This window comes from Aquarana catesbeiana, linkage group LG02, assembly GCF_042186555.1.
Source record: "Aquarana catesbeiana isolate 2022-GZ linkage group LG02, ASM4218655v1, whole genome shotgun sequence".
Lineage (NCBI taxonomy): Eukaryota > Metazoa > Chordata > Amphibia > Anura > Ranidae > Aquarana > Aquarana catesbeiana.
Window position 1 is genome coordinate 327527970 of NC_133325.1, and position 20627 is coordinate 327548596.

Here is a 20627-nt window from a genome sequence, read left to right on the forward strand (position 1 = left end):
CCCCTCCTCTGTTGGTAAATGGGGTGACATGTGGGACTCCCAGTTCCTCCTGTTTTATGTACGTCAAATATCCCAGAAGGCGCCTGGGGCACTGACCTCATTCACCTAGCCGAATTAAGGAAAGGGGAGGGGCCGAAAGGAAACTTTAAAAAACAGTTAAAAGAAAACGAAAAAAGAACCCAATAAAGGTGCAAATGATAAATGTGGGCAGGATGCAGCGGAGATAAGTCATCAGAAGATCCACTTTAATAGGAACTCATCTGGAATATGCAGTTACAAAAAAAAAAGATATCAGAGAACTGAAGAAAGTGCAAAGAAGTGCAACCAAACTGATAAGAGGCATGAGGTGCTCCGCTATGAAAAAAGACTCTTGAGAAGAGGTGATTAAGGAGGATATGAGCAACATATATAAATACTGTACATAAATGGTCCATATAGTGAACTTGGTGTAGAGTTATGAATGTTCAGGTCATTACAGAGGACAAGGGGGCACTCTTTACATCTGGAGGAAAACAGAGTTAACCTTCACATAAGAAAAGGCTTCTTCATTGTAATAGGGCGTACACACGGTCGGACATTCCGACAACAAAATCCATGGATTTTTTCCGACGGATGTTGGCTCAAACTTGTCTTGCATACACACGGTCACACAAAGTTGTCGGAAAATCCGACCGTGTGTACGGGGCATAAGAGCTGTGAAAATGTGGAATAGACTCTCTTATCCACTTCAGCCCCAGAAGATTTTACCCCCTTCCTGACCAAAGCACTTTTTGCGATTCGGCACTGCGTCGCTTTAACTGACTTCAATTGCGCGGTTGTGGGCAAAAAACAGCGGTTTTTTGCCCACATATAAAGCTTTCTTTTGGTGGTATTTGTTCGCCTCTGCGACAATTTTGAAAAAAACGCAGTATTTATTAGTTTTTGCTATAATAAATATCCCCCAAAAATATGTAAAAAAACTATTTTTTTCCTCAGTTTAGGCCGATATGTACTCTTCTACATATTTTTGGTAAAAAAAAAAAAACGCAATAAGCGTATATTGATTGGTTTGCGCAAAGTTTATAGCATCTACAAAATAGGGGATAGTTTTATGGCATTTTTATTTTTAATTTTTTTTTATTAGTAATGGCGGCGATCTTTTTATCGGGACTGCGACATTATGGCAGACACATCGGATATTTTTTACACATTTTTGGGACCATTGTAATTTATACAGCAATCAGTGCTATACAAATGCATTGATTCCTTTGTAAATGACACTGGCAGTAAAGGGGTTAACCACTAGGGGGCAGTGAAGGGGTTAAGTGTGTCCTAGGGAGTGATTCTAACTGTGAGGGGGAGTGGCTTGAACACACACAGGACAGTGATCACTTCTCTCGATCACAGAGAGCAGTAGATCACTCTCCTGTCACTAGGCAGAACGGGGAATGCTTTGTTTGTTTATCTCCCCATTCTTCCTCTCCGTGGCACAATCGCGGGCACCCAGTGGACATCGAGTCAGCGAGATCCGCGGTCACGTTCAGAGACCGCAGCAGAGCGCGCACCTCCGGCGGCGCGCTCGCGACACCGCTTCTTAAAGGGGACGTACCTGTACGCCCTTTTGCCTGCCAGTGCCATTGTGCCGACGTACATCAGCGTGCACTGGTCGGCAAGCGGTTAAGAACTTGTTCTGGCCAACTCAGCTGATTGTTTTAACTGCTTAGGGACCAGCCGCTGTTGTTATACGTTGCTACTTTGATGTTAAATACTGTTGCTATGACAGCAGCTAGCTGCCAAAACCCTGGTATTTTTAAAAATGTCGGACTGTCCTCTTTCAGATAAAAGTAGTCTCAGTGGCAGATTCGGCACAAGATCACTTTTATCGGTGGCGGGAGGGGGGTTCCTGCCCGCCGCGCTCCGGTCGTCTCCGCCGCTTACCTCTTGGCTCCATAGCATTGGAGGGTGGAAGCGACATCAAACGTCACTTCCGCCCAATGCTCGTAAAGGGGAATTTTTTATTTATTTTTTTTCAAATTACATTTAATTTTTTTTATTGCATTTTAGTGTAAATATGAGATCTGAGGTCTTTTTGACCCCAGATCTCATATTTAAGAGGTCCTGCCATGCTTTTTTTTCTATTACAAGGGATGTTTACATTTCCTTTAATAAAAATTTTTTTTTTTTTAAAGGACAGTGTCAAAATAAAAAAAATAAAAAGTAAAATAAATAAGAAAAAATAAAAATTAAAGTGCACCGTTCTACTGAGCTCATACACAGAAACGAATGCGTATGTAAATTGTGCCCGCATATGAAAACGGTGGTCAAACCACACATGTGAGGTATGGCCACGATCGTTAGAGGGAGAGCAATAATTCTAGCCCTAGACCTCCTCTGTAACTCAAAACTGGTAACCTGTAGAAACTTTTAAATGTCGCCTATGGAGATTTTTAAGGGGGAAAAGTTTGTAGCCATTCCACGAGCGGGCGCAATTTTGAAGCGTGACATGTTGGGTATCAATTTACTCGGTGTAACATTATCTTTCACAATATAGAAAAAATTGGGCTAACTTTACTGTTGTCTTATTTTAATTTTAATTTAATTTATAAAGTGTATTTTTTCCCCAAAAAAGTGTGCTTGTAAGACTGCTGCGCAAATATGGTGTGACATAAAGTATTGCAAATACCGCCATTTTATTCTCTAGAGTGTCTGAAAATATATATATATATATATACATATATATATAATGTTTGGGGGTTCTAAGTAATTTTCTAGCAGAGAAAATGATTTTAACTTGTTAACACCGAGTCTGAAAAATAGGCCCGGTCCTTAAGTGATTAAAAAAGCTGGATGCACAGTGACTTGAAAAAGTATTTATACCATTGAAACTTTCCACATTTTGTGATGTTACCACCAAAAAGGTAAATGTATTTTATTGAGATTTTTATGTGATAGACCAACACAAAGTGGCACATAATTGTGAAGTGGAAGGAAAATGATAAATGGTTAATTTTGTTTTTAACAAATAAATATGTGAAAAGTGTGGTGTGCATTTGTATTTAGCCTCCTTTACTCTGATACCCCTAACTAAAATCTAGTGGAACCAATTGCCTTCAGAAGTCACTGAATTCGTAAATAGAGCCCACCTGTGTGTAATTTAATCTCTGTATAAATATGGCTGTTGTGTGAAGCCCTCAGAGGTTTGTTAGAGAACCTTAGTGAACAAACAGCATCATGGAGGCCAGGAACACACCAGACAGGTCAGGAATAAAGTTATGGAGAAATTTAAAGCAGGGTTAGGTTATAAAAACATATTCCAAGCTTTGTAGATCCCACAGAGCACTGTTTAATCCATCATCCAAAAATGAAAAGAGTATGGCACAACTACAAGCCTACCAAGACATGGCCGTCCACCTAAACTGACAGGCCAGGTAAGGAGAGCATTAATCAGAGAAGCATCCAAAAGACCCATGGTAACTCTGGAGGGGCTGCAGAGATCCACAGCTCAGGTGGGAGAATCTGTCCACAGGACAACTATTAGTCATGCACTCCACAAATCTGGCCTTTATTGTTTAAAGAAAGCCATAAGAAGTCCTGTCTGCAGTTTGCGAGAAGCCATGTGGGGACACAAAAAGCATGTGGAAGAAGGTGCTCTGGTCAGATGAGACCAAAATTGAATTTTTTGGTCTAAAAGCAAAACGCTATGTGTGGCGGGAAACTAACACGGCACATAACCCTGAACACACCATCCACACCGTAAAACATGGTGGTGGCAGCATCATGTTGTGGGGATGCTTTTCTTCAGCAGGCACAGGGAAGCTGAGTTGATGGGAAGATAGATGGAGCCAAATACAGGGCAATCTTAAAAGAAAACCTGTTATGCCGCGTACACACAAATGGTTTTGCAGTCGGAATAAACTCTGAAGGTTTCTCCGACGGAACTCCGACGGAATTCCATTCAAGCGGTCTTGCCTACACACGGTCAACCCAAAGTCCAACCAAAGTCCGACCGTCCAGCACGCGGTGACGTACAACACTTACGACGGGACTAGAAAAAGGAAGTTCAATAGCCAGTAGCCAATAGTTTCCGTCTCGTACTTGCTTCACAGCATGCATCGTTTTTGGTCCGTCGGAACAGCATACAGACGATCGGTTTTCCAGATAGGAATTGGTTGCGTCGGAAATATTTAGAACATGTTCCATTTCTAGGTCCGTCAGAAATTTCGAAAAAAAGAAGTCCGATGAGGCCTACACTTGATCGGAATAGACGATGAAAAGCTTCCGTCTGACTTTTTCTGTCGGACATTCCGCTCGTGTGTACAGGGCATTAGAGTTTGCAAAAGACTTGAGACTGGGGTGGAGGTTCACATTCCAGCAGGACAATGACCCTAAACATACAGCCAGAGCTACAGTGGAATGGCTTAGGTCAAAGCATATTTATGTGTTAGAATGGCCCAGTCAAAGTCCAGACCTAAATCCAATTGGGAATCTGTGGCAAGACTTAAAAAATTGCTGTTCACAGACACTCTCCATCCAATCTGAAAGAGCTTGAGCTGTTTTTTAAAGAATAATGGACATAAATGTCACTTTCTAGATGTGCAAATCTGGTAGAGACATACCCAAAAAAACTTGCAGCTGTAATTGCAGCGAAAAGGTGGTTCTACAAAGTATTGGGCTGAATACAAATGCACTCCACACTTTGCACATATTTATTTGTAAAAAAAAATGAAAACCATTTATCATTTTCCTTCCACTTCACAATTATGGGCTACTTTGTGTTGGTATATCATATACAATCCCAATACAATCCATATACAATTTTGGTTGTAACATGAAAAATGTGGAAAATTTCAAGGGGCATGAATACTTTTTCAAGGTATGTATTCCTAAATGCACAAAATATAACTGGATACTAATTTTTAGAGGTAATAACACAAGGGGTAGTTGATCCAGGGAAAACTTGATTGCCTCCTGGGGTATAAGAAATGATTTTGTTACCCCACTAGAGCAAATTGGACCATGCTTTACTTATGTTTTTGCCTTCCTCTGGATCAAGTATGGGTACTATATAATATAACTGGATACTAATTTTTAGAGGTAATAACACAAGGGGTAGTTGATCCAGGGAAAACTTGATTGCCTCCTGGGGTATCAGAAATGATTTTGTTACCCCACTAGAGCAAATTGGACCATGCTTTACTTATGTTTTTGCCTTCCTCTGGATCAAGTATGGGTATAGGCCAGTGTATATGGAGGTTTTCTATTAGTGTTCTTTTTAAGGTTGAACTATATGGACTAGTGTCTTTATGTGACTATACAACTTGAGCTCAAAAATCTGATTAATTTGATAGTAAATTATATCACTTTTATTACTATCATATTTGCAAATGAATTCAAATCTATTGATATATGTTAATCAATAACTTCAGAGGTAGACACAAAGGTCATCTTGCACAGAAACCAATTAGATTTGCTTTGATGTCCAGTAGCTGAGTCAAACAAATAAAAGACACATTTCTGCATCAGTGTTTCCATATAAATTGAATGCAGACTGCTTTGGGTTAAATGTTTGTCAGATAAATACTAAAATCCTTTATTTTCCTTAAATTACTAAAATAACAATTTCCCTCAGAAGATTCCCTGTAGCTCTTCTCTAGAATTTTGGTGTAACGTACAATCAAAAATAAATGAAAATATAAACATGTAATAGGATTAAAGCTATGGAAAACAGCTTATACTGTATGGCAGGGGATATAATAATATGTTGTAGAATAAAGCTTGCATGAAGGGGAACTCAAATTGAATACATTAACAGTATATCTTCTTGCATAAATGAGGGCCTACATGTTAGAACAAGATGGAAATATATTAAACTAACCAGCTCTGCACAGAATAGGCTATGTGTTTTATCATGGAACAGTATTTAATGGAAGTCTTCATTTAAAACATTACATCAAAATTCTTCTCATATTTTCTTGTTTGTGCATAAGTCATGTAGTAAAAAGTAGACTACTTACATCTACAAATCATAAAATCTCTCTTTATTAACACAGCTGGGTAATGTAATTGTTTATAATCAGGTATATCAGAGAAGAAATCTACTGGCTATGGATATATAGAATAGTAAATCTTGTAATACTTATACTCGTATTATTTCATGGTCTTCGATAGTATCCCAACCAGCTCACACATTAACCATACATTTATTATGCAAAAAGCTATCCAGTTGTGTGTCTGTAATAAGGAATTTGATGGTGAAAGTGGAAATTTGTGATAATTTGCAAGTGACTGTATGTATAGCCAAACCATTTAATTTATTACTGTGTATATGCAGCCTGACCGTATTACAGTAATCAATTAAGAAGGTGTTTAGCACAAGTGGACAGCTGTAACTGCACTCAGATATTAAGCCCCTTGGTTCAAACAAATTGTATCTCATGACGGAACTTCAGAGTATTACCTCCATTTCTGTCCACTTGATTGGCTAGCTGAGATGGCACTTCCACTTTTCTATACGTTCTCAGTGCAGTCTACAGAGAAATAAGGAACCTAAGTAATACTCCTGCTTTTTTTTGTGAGTGCATATTTTTTGCTGTTATATTTCTTAGTGTGCATATTTATTTGTTTCCCTGGTACAGGATGCCTGCTGGACTTCTCCAGGCACGAAATTGCGCTATGGGAGTCCCGATAGCAAGCAGAAGTTCTCCACACTCTTCACATTCATCCTCTGCTGGACTAACAAACTGCACAAATGTTGTCAGGCCAATGCTCCCTATTACTGTACCTCATCAGTCTCCAACATCCTCTCATAACAGCTCCTCTAAGATGTCTGCCCAGCAATCTGCCAACCAGTCACGAATCGCTATGCACATGGGTAAGTGCACTATATCACTGGTCACAAAATATTGTTATATAATAAAAGCAAGGTAAAAGCAAGGATTTTTAAAGGTCAGTAAATCATATCAACATAGAGCTAACAGTGCATAATCAATATTAATATACATAACATAAATAATAGAGCAAACACGCAATGTGTAACAAAAAAAAAAAAAAGTTCAGGTGAATAAGTCTCACAAGTGACTTCTTATGAATTCAGTCAGTTCATTCAGGTACCTCAGCAGTGTTCACACAGCGAACAGGATTGTGTATCAGTACACCTCCCATTGGTGCCCACACACTTCTTACCAGATAAACAGATCCCCAAATAGAGATCAGTATATGCCCCAAATAGAGATCAGTATACGCCTGGCTGCTTCACAGCTATAAGGAATTCCGCTGTCACATTTACACAGTAATCCTTAGGGTGACAATCTCAGCAGAGATATTAAAAAGAATGAACGAATCCCATAGTGTAGCAGTAAAAACAATTAATACATTTATTTAAAAATGCATTTACAGTGAGAGGAAACAGATCAGCACATGAAACATAGACCAGCATAGCTGCATTCCACTTCGGCATGCACAGTGATGTCACATATCAGGCCCCGCTCAATGCGTTTCTCCCGAACAGGCATTGTCATGGGAACAGAGCCACAGATGGCTGCAGATAGACAGGTACAACTTATGTAATCTTGTTATTTCACTGGATTTGCAACAGGGTTTTTTTATACTTTATAGTGCTACAGCCTTTAATTAATTGTAAATTAGATTATATATTACTGATCTACACAAAATAGTCAATAATATTAATGCGGGGAAAAAAACTATGTATATAATTTTGCAAGTAACATAAAAGCCACAATTGCAAGCATCACCCCTTTTGTTGTGAAACCTATACAAATGATCTTTCAATGCCAAGAGATTTCACATAGTTAGTTAAATTGTATCACTCTGTGTACCTTGGTCTGAAAATGAATACCCTTTTCTCTGGAAGGTCCCAAGGTTTGTTAGAAAGCATTACTAATTACCAATTCTAGAAAAGCTCCAATCTTATATTATTTTGAAAAACATCCTAAACTTTACAAAACTCTTATATCCCCAATAAACCAGTTAATAAACAATACAATGAACACTGGTCAGAGAAACAAAAGAGGCACCTTCAAAGTTTCATTGTTTTGCTAAGAGAAACTATGCATAGGACAACTATAACCTGGATTCTCAATAAAGCTGGACTTTACAAAATAGTGACAAGATGAAAGCAATTGTTGAAATCGTCTCATATCAAATTCCACTTGGAGTTTGACATAATGAATCAGGTTATCCATCCAGATGAGGCCAAAAAGTAAACTTCTAGCCTTAGCCAAATGCATGGGCTTAAAAGACGTGTGTTGGAAGGCCAACCATGCTAATTACCCGAGAAATACCATCTCCATAATAATCCATATGGGGTTCCATATTGCAGTGGGGGTATGCTTTTCCAGCAGGGACTGGGAAACATGAAAGGATTCAGGGTAAGTTAGATGGAATCAAATACAGGGCTGTCTTTTTCAATCTGCAAGAGACCAGAGACCTAGACAGAAATGAATCTTTCTTTAGGGTTAAAGACCATAAAAGTTACAATTTCACCTGAGCAAGCGTAGCGGACTTTAAAAGTTGCTTTTCACCAGCAGTTCCCAATCAGAGCTAAGGCAGCGTTACCAAGGAGAGTGGCTAAATATTGCCAGATCCTTATATGCAGAACTTGTAGGCATACCCCAAAGCTGTCCTTTTTTTCTTCTTTTTTCCTTTTTTGTGTGATTGCAATAAAATAATTCCAGGTTTAAATTGTTAAGTATGTTGTAAAAACCAAGTAAACATCCAAATTAAATCCATTTTAATTCCAGGCTGTAACATTAAAACAAACAAAAAGTCCAAAATGTTGTATTTGTGTTTTAAACATTAGGGAATTCAGGGTTTCACTTTCTCCTGTTATAATCACATAAGTCACTAATTTGAAGTTTGTATGTACAGAGCACCAGCAGGTAAGAATCAGCAACATTTGCTAAAATCTTGACGCTTTATATAAATGACATGAAAGAGACTTTTTTTTAAATTCAAACAGAGTTTCACTTTATAGACTAACTGAGGAGGCAGACAGCCTTTCCCTCCTTCTAAGCTCTTCCTAGGTTTAAAATGGCTTGAAATGAAACCTTGTCAAACCAAATATATAGATTAGACACTGATATAGAGACCAGATTTTTTCAGCATTTTCCAAGAGAAACGTGTACAGCTGTGATTTTACTTGATCTGCAGCCAGGATTTTTCTTCAAAGAGCCAACTACAGCATGCCAGCTTCTTGTATCGTGTAAATAATGCCAGAGGTTCAGTAATCATGTTGTTCACTTTCATCATTATCAAATGTCTCAGAATTGTATGGCCAGCTCCAGGTTTAGGAGTTATTTGTAAAAACAGCATAACTGGAAGGAATTCGGTTTTTGCTTTGTACAGTGGATGGAAATCCAACTAGTTATTCTAATTAAAAAAAAAATCTAATGTATACAAAAAATAAATAATGATATTATAAGTGAATGGTGAATACACCAGGATGATGTAGGGGACCAAGGAACAGCAAGATAACATTGCAAATAGCATCTCAATGTTTGCACATAGATTTTGATTTAAATAAACAAAAGGGTTGGCCTATCCCAAATTAAACACTTAGGCTGGGTTCAGACTGGTGTGATACAACAGCTGTCCTACTTTGGATCCGACTTTGCCCTGCGACTTGAAGCCGACATGCGTCCGAATTTCAATGAATGGGTATCCGACTTGGATCCCCGCCAATACCAGGCACTGTGTTTGGTATGAATCTTGAGGGAGAACTCCACGCCAAATTTTAAATAAAAAAAGGCATGGGTTCCCCCTCCAAGAGCATACCAGGCCCTTCGGTCTGGTATGGATCTTAAGGGGAACCCACTACGCCGAAAAAACGGCGTGGGGGTCCCCCCCAAAATCCATACCAGACCCTTATCCGAGCACGCAGCCCGGCCGGTCAGGAAAAGGGGTGGGGACAAGCGCCCCCCCTTCCTGAACCGTACCAGGCTGCATGCCCTCAACATGGGGGGGTGGGTGCTTTGGGGCAGGGGGGTGCCCTTCGGCCCCCCACCCCAAAGCACCTTGTCCCCATGTTGATGAGGACAAGGGCCTCTTCCCGACAACCCTGACCATTGGTTGTCGGGGTCTGCAGGTGGGGGGCTTATCGGAATCCGGGAGCCCCCTTTAATAAGAGTGCCCCCAGATCCCATCCCCCCACCCTATGTGAATGAGTATGGGGTACATTGTACCCCTACCCATTCACCTAGGAAAAAAGTGTCAATAAAAAAAACACACTAGACAGGTTTTTAAAGTAATTTATTAGGCAGCTCCAGGGGTCTTCTTCCGACTTCAGGGGTCTCTTCCTTCTTCTCCGTGCTCTCCGGCCTCTTCTCCACCCTCTCTGGTTCTTCTCCCGCTCTCCGGTATCTTCTGCCGGGCTCCTCCACTATCTTCTGCTCTTTTGCCGGCTCTTTTGCTAGCGGTGGCCCGGTCTTCTGTGCCGTCTTCTTCCCTCTTCTCTTCTTCCGATGTTGACACGACAGTCTCTCCCACTGTAATGCCATGTGCGCCGTCTGCAACGACTTATATAGGGATGGGGGCGTGGTCACCAGGTGATGTCACCCGGTGATCCCGCCCTTATGACGTCACAGTCCCATCATGCCCCTGGACTGTGACGTCATGAGGGGCAAGACGGTGATCCGACTTCAGTGATAGTCAATGGGCTGAAGTAGAATCAAAGTCGGACCAAAGTAGTACAGGGAGCATTTTAAAAGTCGGACCGACTTGTGTCAGACCAGTTAGGACAGCTCCCATATGGAAACATTGATTTTCACACGTCATGCGACATGAGCTCCCAATGTCGGAGCGTTTGTCGGACTAGTGTGAACCCAGCCTCAAAATAAAGCTTTTATATTACATGTGGTTGCTGTTTAACTCTAAATTGACCAACTTCATATCAAATATTCTTATGTATGGCTAGCTCAAGAAATTTGGTTTAAAGTCTTATTTTGTATACAGTCATTTTGTACTGTTAAATGGTTATCATTCTGTATTAGAAACAAATGGTGAACATTTAGACCATTTTGTTTGGTCTCTTGCACAGAGGTATTTTATATGCATCCTAAAAGATGCCTTTTCCTGCCTGGTGTTCTCACATTCAATACAGCACACATTTGCCTCTGCGATGAATGCAGACTGTAGTACACACACCATGTAAGAAATACAAGTACATAAATGCATTGACTGTACAGTCTTGCAAGCCTCATAGTGTTGTTCTCTGTGTATGTGCATTACAGCCTTTTCCAGACTATTATGCAGATGTAAGTGAAAAAAAAGGAAGACTTGGACCATACAATATATCGAAAATGCAAACATGTAGGGCAAAAAGAATCTCTGATTGGTGTAGGAGTCTGTTCATGACCCTAGTTGGTGTGAGGAGGTGTTGGGGTTGGACAGCCATTAGCGGCATTGTAGTGTCTGGCAATTAGTCCAGTGCATTGGAGCACTTAAAAAGATAGTGCCTATGATGGTCTCTAATGAAGAACACATGGCACTCATTAACAAGGTGCATGAGGAGCCTAGGAATCAAAGAATGCTGCAGTGAGAGGCAAGCATAAAATAGGCAGCTGGAGCTAAATAAGTTAGCCATCAACTATAAAATGCATCAGTGAGAGAGCACAGAACACTGGGGCAGAAGTGCTGCCAGAAAACGTGGTGCAAAAAACAGCCTTTGTCATGGGTTACAAGGGCAAATTGGGACATTCTGTGAAAATATGTCAAGCATGTCTGCTAGTTTGGAGCACTGCTACAGAGAATGATCAATAGAAGGAGCTGACTCTGTTAGAAAGTTGCCAGACAGTGTTTGAGATAAGGAGCTAATATTTGAAATACAGACTTTGTTTTGTTGGTCTGTAGTACATTTGTCAACATCACCTCTTGTGTCCATGCCATTTCTCCACAGAAGGGTGTGATTCATAACACACATGTGGGGTAAGGAGGTGAGGTCAGTTAGAGAAGGGCCAAAGTAAGCCGCTTATGACCAGACCGCACCAAACATTGGGATTTTGTGGGGAAGTTCTCTGTAGAGATTCTTTGTGAAAGAGCCCTATGAGTCAGACCACAGAACAACTTACTTTAAGTGTTTGAGGACTTTTGCATTATGTACTTTACATACATATAGATAAAATTTAGCAAACATATTCCTATGTGTAATACTGCTTCGGCTTATGTGTTTTTTTTACTCTATTACCTTCTAGCACACTCATCAGCACAACCCCAAGAACGTCCCACAGCTACTGTATCACCTTTAAGGACTCAAAATTCTCCATCACGACTCCCAGCTAGCCCAAACAGGCTACAATCCAATGTCTCTCCACAACATATGCATCAACAACAGCAGGCATCTGTACAGACTTCCCCTGCAATCCACTGTGCCAGAGCAATCATTCCTCTAACATCAGCTGCAGCTGCCATCACACCCCCAAATGTTACTGCTGCCAACATTAATGGTGATGCTGTCAATGGACAAGTCAACTGCCTGCCTACTGGAAGCCCATCCAATACAGGCTGCAAAGCAGACGAGAGGAAGACTGAAAAAGTAAGCTTGTTTTTGATAGATGGATATAATAATACGTTGTACAAAGTATTATATATTGTACATTGTACCAAAGAAGATCCAGTCTGAAACTTTGCAAGCCTCCATCTTTAAGTTTTTGGCAAAGCTAAGGTGTAGTGCTGGAAGTAGCAGGTTAAGCAAATGTTATATATTTGGTACATTTATGGGAAAATCTCTTCTACCAGACACCAATGATGATTTGGTCATAAGCGCCTTTCAGACAATAACGTTTTGAAAAATTTTCACTATTTCTTCTACGTCTATAAAGTTCAAAAGAAATGTGAAAGAGAGCCATCAACATTAAACTGGAACAACCACCCATAAACAAGGTTGGAAGCCTTTGACACTGTATACCACCCACATACTGTGTAATCTGGTTTTGATATCTCTACCCTGTCAATTTGACAACAATTCACACTTTTAAGCTGGCCATACATGGATCGAAATTCGGACGGTCCAGCAGATACCGGTTGAATTTCCATCAATGTATGTGCAGGCTGGTTGTACACAAGTTGATCGATGAATCAACTTGTGTACTGCCAGGCTGTGGGGTTTTTGCCGCGTGATCAGTGCCACTGGCTATAGCCAGCAAAAATGATCATTGTTGTCTCAAGGCGGGAATGTCTTCCCACTGTCAGAATACAATAGCTCAAGAGGAAGGATTCCAACATCCATATCGAATGTGTGGATTGGGGAATTGGCTCATTTTTTTTAATGAAAAAAAAAAAAGAATCATGTATTCATGACTAAAACAGTTAACATGTCTCACAGATCTCATGGCACCATGGTGATTAAGCACTTGACATCTGGGCCCTTCCTAACCAGACCGATTTTCATTTTTTTTAGTTTTCGGTGCTCTCACACTTTGAATGACAATTACTCAGTCATGCAACACTGTACTCATATGACATTTTTGTCCTTTTTTCACACAAATAGAGCTTTCTTTTAGTGGCATTTAAACACCGATGGGATTTTTTGCGCTATAAATGAAAAAAGACCGAAAATTCTGTAAAAAAAATTACATTTTTCTTTGTGTTATAAATTTTGCCAACTAAGAATTTTTATTCATAAATTTTGGCCAAATTTTATACTGCTACATATCTTTGGTAAAAATAATCCAAATCAGTGTACAGTCAGGTCCATAAATATTGGGACATCGACACAATTCTAATCTTTTTGGCTCTATACACCACCATAATGGATTTGAAATGAAACGAACAAGATGTACTTTAACTGCAGACTTTCAGCTTTAATTTGAGGGTATATACATCCAAATCAGGTGAACGATGTAGGAATTACAACAGTTTGTATATGTGCCTCCCTCTTTTTATTTGATCTGTGTGAAAGTTATAGAGTCCACAAGCTATGGTGCAGATCACTGAAAATTGATCACACCTGAAGTACTGACGGCCTAGCTCATTTCTTGAGACCCTAACAAGCCAGCACAGTACAAATACCCCCCAAATGACCTTTTTGGAAAATAAAGATGTAAAAAATGGTACACTCACATTTTAAGGTGCCTATGCTTGGCACCCAGTGTGATCAGCATGTGTAATGATAAGGAAAACCTGGCCGGTCTCCGTTAGGACGCTGCTGGTTTGCAGTAAGCAAAGGATAGTTTTTCAGGGTGAATATGTGGTCGCGATCACATATCCGCCCTGAAAAACTACATCTTTATTTTAATGAACAAATGTTTTTTCACTATGGGAGCCTCCCTCTGCCATTTCACTTCCCCTATCTCTGGAGGACCATTTCAAGTCTAGCTGATGTGCATATACCATCTAGGGGTCACATTATCCCCATAAAGCGCAAGTGATCATTCTAGCGATAGATGGTCCATTCATAAGGGTGAGTGCACATCCATGTGGGGCACCTGCATCTGCACATTGAATTGGAGCACCTTTTATCTGATTAATGCATGAGCACTTTACTTCACCACGAAGTGGGACTGGGCCTGTTCATTTATATAATTGTGATGTATAATTGTGATTGTATTGCAATTTCAATGGTCTGTAAGTTTGTAATTTGCACTAGCTGAGTGCAGTGTTCAACTCTTTTTACTACCTCAACATAACAGGCACAAGTCATGCTGTAAAAACAATAAGGGAGCTTTATTTCTTGTATAATTAAGTGCCCAACATTTCTAAACACTTTGCTTCCCTTTTAATGCAACTTCTGAAAGTTCTGGGTGTGTCAGGCATCTTCACCTTGTCCGTCCTCAGCTGTCCCCCTCTCTACAGGTCACCGGAGCTCCCTGCTGCTGCAGTTACTTATAAAAAGGCAGCATCAGTAAGTGTTCATTTACTATTATGTGGCACGGAATATGTATGCTATGTTTTAGGTAGTGACAGTGTCTCTTTAAACTGCAAGATTCACAGCAGAGTTATAAAAAAAAAAAAAACATCTTACCTGTCAACACTGAGCTCACTTGACATTATTGATTATAACTCTTAATTAGGCAGAGAGGAGGCATGTGGTTTCTTGGTATCCATCTGTGCATGATGTTCTTGGATTCCTAACTCATACCTTTCCGCCTTTGCTGACCTTCAGTTACAAGCTCTCAGTTTTTAGATAATGTGTATAATATACATTATTGTCTAAAGGCAGGAAACATTATAAAGATTTAAAGTGGGTTATAGCCCACCTGGCATTTTGTTTGCCATAAAGTTTCAGCAAGAGCCAGCTGGTTTATAGTGTTTAATGTTAATTTTATACATCTTTGTTTTTACAATTAGATGAGTTTTGCTGCAGTGCAGCAATTTACCAACTTTTCTGATTCATCTTAAATGATGCTTTCATGAATTTATTTTTTTGTATGATATCCATATGCTAATTTCATGGTCCCATACAAATTACACCTGTATATTTGAAGGCTTTTAATTTTGTACAACCAAAATTACTTAATCAACATCATCACTTTTTTAAGGGTCTTGGCTAGAAACCATATGATAAGGCTTAATTAAATTGCCTTTTAGGATGAAGAAGACATATGGCCGTGCACTTTTCAATTTGGGACAAATTAAAAAAAGCACAAGGACACTTGTCATGAAAGAAGAACAGAGGCTGCTATTGCTCTCCTTTTCCTTTTGGAAGTGCTAGTTACTTGGCCATCATGCTGACCCTCTATCTTTAATACTTTAAGCACTTACTAGGAACACATATGCAGTTAAGGTCTTTTTCACTCTGCAAACCTGTTTGCGGGTCAATAACTTAGGCTGGATTCACACCTATGCATTTATAGTGCTTTTTTGCAATTTGCAGATTTGCATTACAGAACATGTTCCAAAGGAAACCATGTTAAATGGGCTGTAGTGCAAATCTGCAAAATGCAAAAAGCACTAAAAATGTATAGGTGTGAATCCAGCCTTAGACTGTACTGAAGCTAGAGGGACAGCCTAAGCCTTTGGGTAAGTAGCCTTTTCAGTAGATCAGCAATGCAATGACATTCTCATGAAATGTCTACCTTATTAATGACAAGCAGGGCCGGATTTACATCTCAGGAGCCTATAAGCAGAGAATTCTGAAGCCATCCCCCCAAAAAAAGACAGTATGACTGACTTTTTTTTCTTAATAAATTACTGCAAAGGTATAGGAAATACAACATTTCAGTAGAAAACACACGATTTTAGGGCAAACAAATGCAATAATCGTATCGTAAAAGCAAACCCTGTTGCTGTTAAAATAAATAAATCAGTGCTGCAGCTGAATGGCGTACCTGCAAAGCAAACAATGGTAACAATAAATCACAGTGTCAATAAAACATTAACTCAATAAAACAACTTTTTTTATTGGAATCTGTGCCAAAAAAAGAGTAAAAAAATATGCCGAAGCATAGGGGCAATCTGCCCCTAATGTCCACCACTGCCGTATCGTGAGAGGAAACCCTGTTGCTGTCAAAATAAATAAATTTGTGCTGCAGCTGAATGGCGTACCAGCAAAGCAAAAAATGGTTAACAATAAAACAGAGTAACAGTAAAGTATAACAGTAGAATGACATACCTGCAAAGCAAACCTGATAAAAGACAGTAACAATAGAACATTACAGTATACCTTAAAATACAGTAAAACAGAGCAGAACAATAGAGAGAGAAGAAAAATTAAAACAACAACTATTTTGGGATTTTTTATTTTATACATTTTAAAAAAAATTACTTAGTTTTTTTTTTTATTTCTTTTTTTTTACACTTTTATTATAGCTTTGGATGTTCCAGCTTAGGGTTTTTCAAAATGCGATGGCCATCTAACATCTTTTGAGACCCTGTGTGAATATGTGCCGTAGGACTGTGCCATGCTGTAGCCTATGCTAATACTCCACTAGTGTGCGGTACCGACGGGAACAGTCTCCGATGCAGAGACCAGGTTGGTCAGGACAGGAGGGACAATAATAGCGGGTGTCACGCCTATGTCTGTGTTTTCTACAGACATGACATCTTCTTTGGGGTGCTCTTTGGGTAGGGGTACCAGGGAGGACATCCAAAAAATGCCTCTCATGAAGCCGGCTCACTGCATTTGGATTTGGAAATTGGGCCACAGCACCTTCTGGATACAGAAGGGCTGTGATGATCTTTTCCTGGAATTTTAGGAAGGATCCAGTTCGTCCAGATGCTTTGTATACTACATAAGCGTTGAACAGAGTCAATTGGAATAGGTATACAGCCAATTTTTTATACCAGTGTCTGGCCTTACAGGCATTAAAGTACGGCGCCATCATCTGGTCATTGAAGTCCAGCCCCTCCCATTTTAAGGTTGTATTCGTGGACACAGAGGGGCTTCTCAACAACACCAGTCGCTGTTGTAATTTGGACTGTTGTGTCTGTGTTAATGGAAGACAGAACGAAAACGTTCCGTTTGTCCTTCCATCTGACAGCAAGCAATTTGTTGCACCTCAAGCAGGTTCTCTCCACTGTCTAAATCGGGTATCTACAAGCCATTGGGGGAAGCCCCAGCAATTAGATCACACGGTGCCACGTGCGCCAGTTTGTATTCGAAAGAGGTGTCTAAAAAGTGGCACGCTTGTATAAAAACTGTCCACATATGGATGTGTACCCCTTTACAAACAAGGGTGACACCAAGTCCCAAACAATCTTGCCGGTGCCCCCTATGTAGTCTGGGCAGTTGGGGGCTCCATGCTTCTATCTTTTCCCTCGTAAACCAGGAAACTATATGTATAGCCTATGGCCCTGTCACAGAGCTTATTCATCTTGACCCCATATGTGGCACGCTTGCTGGGGAGAAACTGTTTGAAGACAAGGCGGCCAGAAAACTTAATCAGGGACTCATCAATGCAGACATCTTGATTTGGGATAAACAAGGCTGCAAATTGTTGTTTGAAGTGGTTTACGAGGGGCCAAATTTTGTGGAGCCAATAATAGTCAGGGTCACCCCGAGGATGACAGAGTTTATTGTCGTTGAAGTGCATGAACCGCAAGATTTGCTCGTATCGAGTCCTGGCCATGGCAGCAGAGAACAGGGGGATATGGTGAATTGGGTCAGTGGAACCGGATGACCGCAACTCACTCTTTTCAGTAATGCCTATGAGCAGGGATAGCCCCAGAAAGGTCTTAAATTCGGGAATCATTATAGGTTTCCAGCCAAATTCTCTGGTGAGGGTCAAATTTGGATTTGCAGTGATAAATTGACAACTTATAAATTGCTTTGGTCCACAATAGATCTGTACGGATCTTTCATGAAAAACATAAAAGTCAAGAGAAGTAAAATCCACTGTTTCCACCTGAATTTCAGGTTGGCCAGTGAATTTTGGAAGTATGGGCGCTGCAGAAATGGTGGGCTGCCAATCAGGATTTGCAAGCACAACAGGAAGTGCACTATGGGCTCTACAGGCCTGTGTTGGAATTCTCAGTGACTGTGAGGCACTACTTGTGCTAGCCACCGCACCAGCTTGAACTGCACTCATGGGACTCGCCACGTCACCAAGTGATACTGCAGTTCTGGTTTGTCGAAGACCAGGGTGTACTAGGCCGCTGGTTCTTGCCAGTTCACCAGAAGGTTGAGCGGCACTAGTACTGGCTCTCTGCTGCATAGGAGAACCATGCGGTTGTTGCACCTCAGCAACAGAAGAACGGGGTCGGGTACGCCTAACCTTAGCAGGGACCACTACTCTGTCATCAGAGCTATCTGTCAGGGTGCCGCAGCTCTCTACAGGTTCATATAGTGAGCCTGAATCAGACTGTGATTCTGACAGTGAGGCTTTCCCTGCACTCTCATCTCAGTATCCTATAGGCCTCTTCACTAGTGTACCTTGCGTTTGACATTTTGGCCACTAAATTTACAGGTACAGCTAGTGTGATTCACAGGTAAAAAAAAGCACCTGGCTGTCAGAGACTGCTTGAATTGCTACAAAAAAATTGAACTGTTAGTTCTAGCAGGGACCAGGCGTGACTCTACTAACGCTGCAGTTTTGTGTGCTGTGTTTTGTAAAGTGACAGTGATCTATCGATACTGCACATGAGTGGTCTGGGCCGAGGGGCTAAATGCAGGTGCTGGCAGGTGTCTGTGCTGATCCTGCTAACGCTGCATTTTTGGGAACACTATACTATTGGGGGCGCTAGTATAGATCTGATCAAAGATATTGATCCGTTCAGACACTATTCTAGTAATGGAGCATAGTTGCCAACATTGTAAAAAAAAAATGTGGGACATTTTTGTGGCTGTAGGTGGAGCCGTACAATAATTAGGGGGCGGGGCATTCGTTTGTAGGCGTGGCTTACGGAAAATGTACAAATGCGGCGCACAAAGCGCGTCGCGGCGAAAAATGGGTGTGGTTTACGTGACATAGTGGGCGTGGCTTAAATGGGCGTGGCTCAAGAGGGTGCGGTTAGAGTCTGAGATGAATGAGGGATGCAGAGGGGGAGGGATGAAGAGGGGGAGAGGGGGAAAGGGGGAAAGGGGGGGAAAGGGGGAGAGGGAAATGACGGGACAGCAGCCCCAGATCCTAAACAATAAAAATGTGTGTATTCTAGAAAGTTTAACAATCAGCAGATAAAGATACTCCAAACACCTGGTGTTAGCACTTCAATCATCCCGGCACCATGGTTGTTATGGTGTCAGGATGATTGAAGTGCATTATTTCTATTATTAATATAAAATGAAATCATTCAACTCACCATAATGCAGAATCAGTGGGATCCCTGAGCGTGTCACCTGCCACGTCGCCTGCCACCAGCCGTCTGTCCTTGCGTCAGATGTCCCAGCAGAGTTCGTCCTTGCATCAGGTGCCCCCAGCGGAGCCCCCCCTTACATCGGATGTCCCCAGCGGAGCCCCCCTTCACATCAGATGTCCCCAGCGGAGCCCCCCCTCACATCAGATGTCCCCAGCGGAGCCCCCCTCACACCAGGAGTCCCCAGCGGAGCCCCCCTCACACCAGGAGTCCCCGGCGGAGCCCACCCTCACACCAGGAGTCCCCAGCGGAGCCCCCCTCACACCAGGAGTCCCCGGCGGAGCCCACCCTCACACCAGGAGTCCCCGGCGGAGCTCCCCCTCACATCGTGTCCCCAGCGGAGCCCCCCTCACATCAGGTGTCCCCGGCGGAGCCCCCCCTCACATCAGATGTCCCCAGCGGAGCCCCCCTCACATCAGGAATCCCCAGCGGAGCTCCCCCTCACACCAGGAGTCCCCGGCGGAGCCCCCCTCACATCAGGTGTCCCCGGCGGAGCCCCCCTCACATCAGGTGTCCTCAGTGGAGCCCCCCTCACATCAGGTGTCCCCAGTGGAGCTCCCCCTTACATCAGGTGTTTCCGGCGGAGCCCCCCCTCACATCAGGAGTCCCCGGTGGAGCCCTCCTCACATCAGGTGTCCCCAGTGGAGCCCCCCCTCACATCAGGTGTCCCCAGTGGAGCTCCCCCTTACATCAGGTGTTCCCGGCGGAGCCCCCCTCACATCAGGAGTCCCTGGCAGAGCCCCCCCTCACACCAGGAGTCCCTGGCAGAGCCCCCCTCACATCAGGTGTCCCCGGCGGAGCCCCCCTCACATCAGGTGTCCCCAGTGGAGCCCCCCTCACATCAGGTGTCCCCAGTGTAGCCCCCCCTCACACGAGGAGTCCCTGGCGGAGCCCCCCCTCACATC

The 20627-nt window shown here is 41.9% G+C and overlaps 1 protein-coding gene across 3 annotated transcripts in view; it reads left to right on the forward strand.

The window, feature by feature from the left end:
- SH3RF3 (SH3 domain containing ring finger 3) overlaps nt 1–20627 on the forward strand; it is a 606895-nt gene that overhangs the window by 517633 nt on the left and 68635 nt on the right. For all 3 annotated transcript variants that reach the window (XM_073614818.1, XM_073614819.1, XM_073614820.1), the window contains 2 exons: nt 6615–6850; nt 12186–12526. In XM_073614818.1, coding sequence (XP_073470919.1) covers nt 6615–6850; nt 12186–12526 — 577 coding nt within the window. The remainder of the gene's footprint in view (nt 1–6614; nt 6851–12185; nt 12527–20627) is intronic.